The following is an 8,906-nucleotide window of genomic DNA, read 5'->3' as shown; positions in this document are numbered from 1 at the left end:
GTTTGTTATATTTGCTAGAAACATAATGACGTCTCAATGAGCACGACTATAATTATATAAAAAAAAAGAACAACGAGCCATGCATATATGATAAAGGTGTTATTTGTTTTACAGTTTGATTTAGAAAAAATACGAACATAGCTATTTAATACAGTTAATTAACTTATTACTAACACAATTCTATATTAAATATTCTTGTACATTGCGATTGTTATAAAATACATCAAATAACATAATTACAAACCTAATCTTGATTTATATCCTTTCCTTTTTTTTAAATATCATGTAAGGTCACTTTTGTGGTGTTGATACAGATGTATGACGGACAGTTCGTGGTTCAGTTATTTGTGTGCTGTCCTAGGTTGTTTTGCGTATTCCTTATTATTCTGTGGACCATGTCGAAATGTTCTATTATATTGTTTATTTGTGTATTATTCTGTCCTGATTGTTTTTGCATTTATTTGTACTGTAATCCTGTCATGTAATGCTGTCATTTTAGTGGTATATTTAACACTGCCATAAAAGCGCCAGGTTGGGCTAGCAACACAACGAGGTTTAAACCACCATTTTGTTATAAAAATGTCCTGTACCAAGTCAGGAAAATGACATTTGTTATCTTATAGTTCGTGTCTGTGTGTTTTGCATTGTCGTTTGTTTGTTGTTGCATTTCAATGTTTCTGTTGTTTCGTTGTTTTCCTCTTATAGTTGATGCGTTTCCCTCTATTTTAGCTTGGAACCCGGATTTGTTTTCTCTCAATCGATTTATGACTATTTAACGTTGGTATACTACTGTTGCCTTTATTTATCATTTGCAATGAAAAATTGCAAAAAAGCACAACGAACAATATTATAGCAGATAAACGAACCAATAATCAGCTATCAAGCAATTAACATTGTTGTAGTTACCAACAACACAATGATCAACTATATTGATGTCTCAAACAAGATGAGATTTGAAACAGCTGACAACTGCAAACGACACATTGAACAATGGTAAAGCTGCCATTACATAATCAGAATTGACACAGCTGCATACAACACATTGCACAATGATAAGGCTGCCAAAATAAAATGATCGATGGAAGATCAGGCACAACAAAACGAACAATAAAAAATCTAACAACACAAAGTGAGTAATGGTAAAGCTGGAAACAACACAATTAGCTATGACAATACTGCCAATTCAAAATTAGCAATGGTATATATATATATATATATATAGCTGCAAACAACACAATGTACGACGATCAATAATATAGACACCAACAAATGGGAAATGATATATATAGCTGTTAACAACACAATGATTATGCTGCTAACACCAAATGAGCAATAGGGCATTGCAAACAAAACAATAAACAATGGTATAGCTGCGAACACGAAACGAACAATGAAACAATTAACGACCTATACAAAACGAGTAATGGCACTGCTACACACAAAACAAAGAATAATGATGAAGCTGTGAATACAAACAACGGAACACATGCATTTAATATGATAAGCAAGAGCAATGATACAGCTGCAAAACATAAGCAAAGATAATTATGCCAACGTAACATGAACAATGGTGAAGGTGCAAAGACAATGAGCAACGTAAAAGCTGCCATTACACAACAGTACAGCTGCAAACAACACAATGAACAACTAAAATGCTGCCTACACAAAATGAGCAATGGAACAGCTGCAAACAACCCAATAAGCAGTGATCAATTTCCCGACACACAATGAGTAGAGATACAAATGCAAAAAGCACTATGATAAATGATAATGCAGCCAACAAAAAATGGGCAATGCCACAGCTGCAAACAACACAATGAGCAACATTAAAGCTGCTATTAAACAACGGGCAATGCAACAGTCGCAAACAGAACAATGGTGCAGTTGTAAACGGAAGCAGTCAAAAACAAAATGCAACTATATGTCAATCAGAAAGGTTTATCATTAACATAATGACAAACTTAAAACATTAACACAATGAACAACTTAAAGCTGCCATATCGCCATGAGCATCTCAAAACATTGATACAATTATCATTTCAAATCTGACATTAACACAATGACCAACTTAATTCTGACATTAACACAATGACCAACTTAATTCTGACATTAACACAATGACAAACCTAGAGAATTCACACAATGACTAACGTAAAGCTGCCATTAACACAATGACTAACTTAAATATGTCAATGCGATAATGACTGATATTAAACATACTTTAAAATAGTCAATGATCGATATATCTAATAAAAGTACGAACCCACAACTGATAAAGGACGTATCAAAATACAAAAGAATATATACTAGTAATCAATTAGCATGAAAAAGTGGTTATAATTCTGATAGAAGTACAATAACCTGCTACAAATCTGACAATAGCACATTTAGGCCAGCGATATATCTGACAACAAAAATTTGACCAACAATGTATGTGCCATATCAAAATAAATTTAACAACAATATAGTGAGGGATTATTAATCGGACAAACGCATTATGTCCAGTTCTTATTCTGACATTAATACAAGTATATTGACGAACGATATACCTGCCAGTATTACACTAACCCACGATAAATACTTAAGTATAAATCTAACAATAACATAAAGAAAACTGACAATTCTGACAACAAGGACGATAATCAGTAACAAAAATGTGATAATAAGGCTATAATCAGTTATGAATATGACAATAACAGAATGGCCAACGCTAGATCTAAAAGTAACATCTTAACCTTGCTGATAATGATTATAACGTTACAAAACTAAAACAGGTTATAAGTAATTCGATAATATGAAAATACCATTATTTTAACCGTAGTTAACACATCGTTAATTCTAAATCTGATATATAAGTATCAATAGCAAGTCTGACAATGACCGATGAATCTTTCCTCATCTATAATGGTCAACTATTTTTTGATAACTTTAAAATAACGCTTTGACCAGTGTGTTGAATGTGAAATAATTGATAGATATATAAAATGGCTGGCGATAATCTACCAACAACTTATAATTAATGATCGATTATATGGTTATACCAATATACATTTGTTAATAAGAACATGAATAACGAGCCATCTTGCATTTTGCCGCGCGTTACAAATCTGACAATAACAAAACGACGAATTTGACAATAACAAAACGAATAATTTGACAATAACAAAATGACTAATTTGACAACAAAGTGTAATGACAATCGATGTACTAACAACTACAGAATAGTCACAAAAACGCGACAACTATCTATTTGTCTTCCAGTTACCCAATGACTAATGATAAATCCGATAACCACTGATACTAACTTGAACAAAATGTTTACCGATAATTGAAATTTGATAATCATATTAATTCATAGTACAAAATGTAATGAAATGAAATACTATGAGCAACAACAAAAAATGACAAATGATACATGGAATACGAATTCATAACATATTAAGTAACACAACAAATACTTTAACGGAACAAACATCAAGAAGCTATAACTATCACAGGGACAAAATGATAACCTTATCTTGATTCAAATACTAACATAATGACTTATCATGATTTTAACAAAAACGGTATGAAGAACATTATCATTCTATCAATAACACATCGACTAATATCACGATTTTAACAATAACATAATGACTAATGACACATCTAACAATAACACGATAAAACTATTACTAATCATGATTTCAACCATAACACATGAACTAATAACACGTGGATCAATAACGAGTCTAACAATAATATGATGTCGAACAATATATATGTCAATGATATCATGATTAAAACAATAACACATTGACTTATATTATGATTCTAACAATAACACATTGACTAATATTATGATTGTAACAATAACACATTGACTAATATCATGATTCTAACAACAACATATTGACTAATATTATGATTCTAACAATAATACATTGACTAATATTATGATTAAAACAATAACACATTGACTAATATTATGATTCTAACAATAACACATTGACTAATATCATGATTCTAACAACAACATATTGACTAATATTATGATTCTAACAATAACACATTGACTAATATTATGATTCTAACAATAACACATTGACTAATATTATGATTCTAACAATAACACATTGACTAATATTATGATTCTAACAACAACACATTGACTAATATTATGATTCTAACAATAACAGATTGACTAATATTATGATTCTAACAATAACACATTGACTAATATTATGATTCTAACAATAACACATTGACTAATATTATGATTCTAACAATAACACATTGACTAATATTATGATTCTAACAATAACACATTGACTAATATTATGATTCTAACAATAACACATTGACTAATATTATAATTCTAACAATAACACATTGACTAATATTATGATTAAAACAATAACACATTGACTAATATTATGATTCTAACAATAACACATTGACTAATATTATGATTCTAACAATAACACATTGACTAATATTATGATTCTAACAATAACAGATTGACTAATAATATCATGATTTAACAATAACACATTGACTATTATTATGATTCTAACAATAACACATTGACTAATATTATGATTCTAACAATAACAGATTGACTAATATTATGATTAAAACAATAACACATTGACTAATATCATGATTCTAACAATAATACATTGACTAATATTATGATTCTAACAATAACACATTGACTAATATTATGATTCTAACAATAACACATTGACTAATATTATGATTTTAACAATAATACATTGACTAATATTATGATTAAAACAATAACACATTGACTAATATCATGATTCTAGCAATAACACATTGACTAATATTATGATTCTAACAATAAAACATTGACTAATATTATGATTCTAACAACAACACATTTACTAATATTATGATTCTAACAATAATACATTGACTAATATTATGATTAAAACAATAACACATTGACTAATATTATGATTCTAACAATAAAACATTGACTAATATTATGATTCTAACAACAACACATTGACTAATATTATGATTCTAACAATAATAAATTGACTAATATTATGACTAAAACAATAATACATTGACTAATATTATGATTCTAACAATAACACATTGACTAATATTATGATTGTAACAATAACACATTGACTGATATTATGATTCTAACAATAACAGATTGACTAATATTATGATTCTAACAATAACACATTGACTAATATTATGATTAAAACAATAACACATTGACTAATATTATGATTCTAACAATAACACATTGACTAGAATCATGGTTATAACAAATAATATATTACTTAACAACAAATCTAACAATAAAACGATGAAACATTTACTAATAATGATTTTTAACGATTACACATGAACTAATAATGAGTCTAACAATAATATCATGGCGAACAACATATCTTTCAATAACATTTGACTAATATCATGATTAAAACAATAACACATTGACTAATATCATGGTTCTAACAATAACATATTGACTAATAATATCATGATTTAACAATAACACATTGACTTATTGTAAATCCGAGTAGGGGTGCGATAAAGGATAGCCATGCGATAAAGGGTGCGTATTAATGTTGCGCGATATGGATTAAATAGCAGGCTATTTATCATATATTCAAAACTACTGTATTTACTACTAAATATATGATAAAAACTAATATCATGGTTGTAACAATAACACATTGACTAATATCATGATTCTAACAATAACACATTGACTAATATCATGATTCTAACAATAACACATTGACTAATATCATGATTGTAACAATAACACATTGACTAATATTATGATTGTAACAATAACACATTGACTAATATCATGATTGTAACAATAACACATTGACTAATATCATGATTCTAACAATAACACATTGACTAATATTTAACACATTATTGTTATTAAAATTATTGTTATTAAGATTATAACAATGACTTAAAATCAAACATACTTTTGTCAGTAACACATTGATTCTAACAATTATAAACCGACTAATCATGATTTTAACAATAACGTTTTGACGAACGAGATATCTGATAATAGCACTGTGACGAATCATGATGAAAAGCGATAGATATGCCAATAACACTGATTTGGAAGATTTAACATTTACTCAACAAAATATCAAGGTAATAACAATAACCCAAAAACACGATAACAAAACATCTGACCAAAAACTGGTTGACTCATTACAGATCTGGCTAACAAAGTAAATACAACCGACTTTATTTCTGAAAATAACACAAAAGACGAAATAAAGATACTAGTATGACAAAAATTAATACCTACAAATATGTAATATTACAGCAATACAATAATTAAAGATATAAGATTTATTTCATTGTGATAACAAAATAAACAATGCTGAATATAAAAGAAAAGAACACTATTATCTACGAATATTATCTGTGGATACATTTATTATTTTCTATGGTTATCCCTTTGAGTTTATTTGTAGCTATTCATATTTGATATATAAATATATACATATTAGAAAGTCGTTCAGACTTAAAAGTTGGTTAAACGTGTGACAAATCTGATACTATGACTGGACACAACTCTGATATCAATTAAGAGACAACTGACAACTCTGATAATACGACAGTCAGTGGACACTGATAACTTTGATAACACTACAGTGGATTCTTACAACTCTAATAACACCACAGTGGATTCTGATAACTTTGATAACATATTACTGGATACTGACAACTTTGATTATACGACAGTTGATACTTACATTTCTGATAACACTGTAGTTGATACTGACAACCATGATAACACTACAGAAGATCCTCAAAACTCTAAGACCACTACCATGGATACTGACAACTCTGATACATTACAGTGTATACTGACAACTCTGATAACATTAGAGTGGAAACTGACAACTCTGATAACATTACAGTGGATACTGACAACTCTGATAACATTAGAGTGGAAACTTACAACTCTGATAACATTACAGTGGATACTGACAACTCTGATAACACTACAGTGGATACTGACAACTATGTTAACACTTCAATAGATACTGACAACCTTGAAAACACTACAGTATATAGTGATAACTAAGATAACGCTACAGTGGATACTGACAACTCTTGTAACACTACAGTGGGTACTGACAACTCTTATTACAATACAGTGAATACTGTAGATACTGACAACTCTCTTGGCATGACATTAGATACTAACGACTCTGATAACACTACAGTAGATACTTACAACTCTGATAACACTTTGTGTTCAGTAGATACGGACAACTTTGGTATCATGACGTTAGATACTAACGGCTCTGATAACACTACAGTAGATACGGATAACTTTGATATCATGACGTTAGATACTAACAACTATGATAACACTCATTGACGTTAGATACTAACAACTATGATAACACAACAGTAGATACGGATAACTTTGATATCATGACGTTAGATACTAACAACTCTGATAACACTACAGTAGATACGGATAACTTTGATATCATGACGTTAGATACTAACAACTCTGATAACACTACAGTAGATACGGATAACTTTGATATCATGACGTTAGATACTAACAACTATGATAACACTACAGTAGATACTGACGACTTTGATAATACTACAGTAGATACTAACAACTCTGATAACGCTTTGTGTACAGTAGATACGGACAACTTTGGTATCATGACGTTAGATACTAACGACTCTGACAACACTACAGTAGATACGGACAACTTTGATATCATGACGTTAGATACTAACAACTATGATAACACTACAGTAGATACGGATAACTTTGATATCATGACGTTAGATACTAACAACTATGATAACACTACAGTAGATACGGACAACTTTGATATCATGACGTTAGATACTAACAACTCTGATAACACTACAGTAGATACGTACAACTTTGATATCATCACGTTAGATACTAACAACTATGATAACACTACAGTAGATACGGACAACTTTGATATCATCACGTTAGATACTAACGACTCTGATAACACTACAGTAGATACGGACAACTTTGATATCATGACGTTAGATACTAACGGCTCTGATAACACTACAGTAGATACGGATAACTTTGATATCATGACGTTAGATACTAACAACAATGACAACACTACAGTAGATACTGACGACTTCGATAACACTACAGTAGATACTAACAACTCTGATAACGCTTTGTGTACAGTAGATACGGACAACTTTGATATCATCACGTTAGATACTAACGACTCTGATAACACTACAGTAGATACGGACAACTTTGATATCATGACGTTAGATACTAACAACTCTGATAACACTACAGTAGATACAGACAACTTTGATATCATGACGTTAGATACTAACAACTCTGATAACACTACAATAGATATTGACGACTCTGATAACACTACAGTAGATACAAACAACTCTGATAACACTTTGTGTACCGTAAATACGGACAGCTTTGATATCATGACGTTAGATACTAACGACTCTGATAACACTACAGTAGATACGGACAACTTTGATAACTGACGTTAGATACTGACAACTCTGATAACACTACAGTAGATACGAACAACTCTGACAACATTACAGTGGATACTGACAACTCTGATAACATTAGAGTGGAAACTTACAACTCTGATAACATTACAGTGGATACTGACAACTCTGATAACACTACAGTGGATACTGACAACTATGTTAACACTTCAATAGATACTGACAACCTTGAAAACATTACAGCATATAGTGATAACTACGATAACGCTACAGTGGATACTGACAACTCTTGTAACACTACAGTGGGTACTGACAACTCTTATTACAATACAGTGAATACTGTAGATACTGACAACTCTCTTGGCATGACATTAGATACT

At 30.0% G+C, this 8,906-nt stretch overlaps 1 protein-coding gene across 1 annotated transcript; it reads left to right on the top strand.

Moving 5' to 3' along the window:
- Positions 1–7,881: 7,881 nt before the first annotated feature.
- LOC139515190 (mucin-22-like) lies at positions 7,882–8,556 on the top strand. Its single transcript, XM_071304753.1, has one exon. It carries the CDS (start codon positions 7,882–7,884, stop codon positions 8,554–8,556), a length of 675 nt encoding a protein of 224 aa, XP_071160854.1.
- Positions 8,557–8,906: the final 350 nt, after the last annotated feature.

The sequence above is a fragment of the Mytilus edulis genome, chromosome 3 (assembly GCF_963676685.1).
Source record: "Mytilus edulis chromosome 3, xbMytEdul2.2, whole genome shotgun sequence".
In the NCBI taxonomy this organism is placed as follows: domain Eukaryota; kingdom Metazoa; phylum Mollusca; class Bivalvia; order Mytilida; family Mytilidae; genus Mytilus; species Mytilus edulis.
The sequence above is the reverse complement of the archived record's forward strand: the minus strand, read 5'-3'. Positions and strand labels throughout refer to the sequence as shown.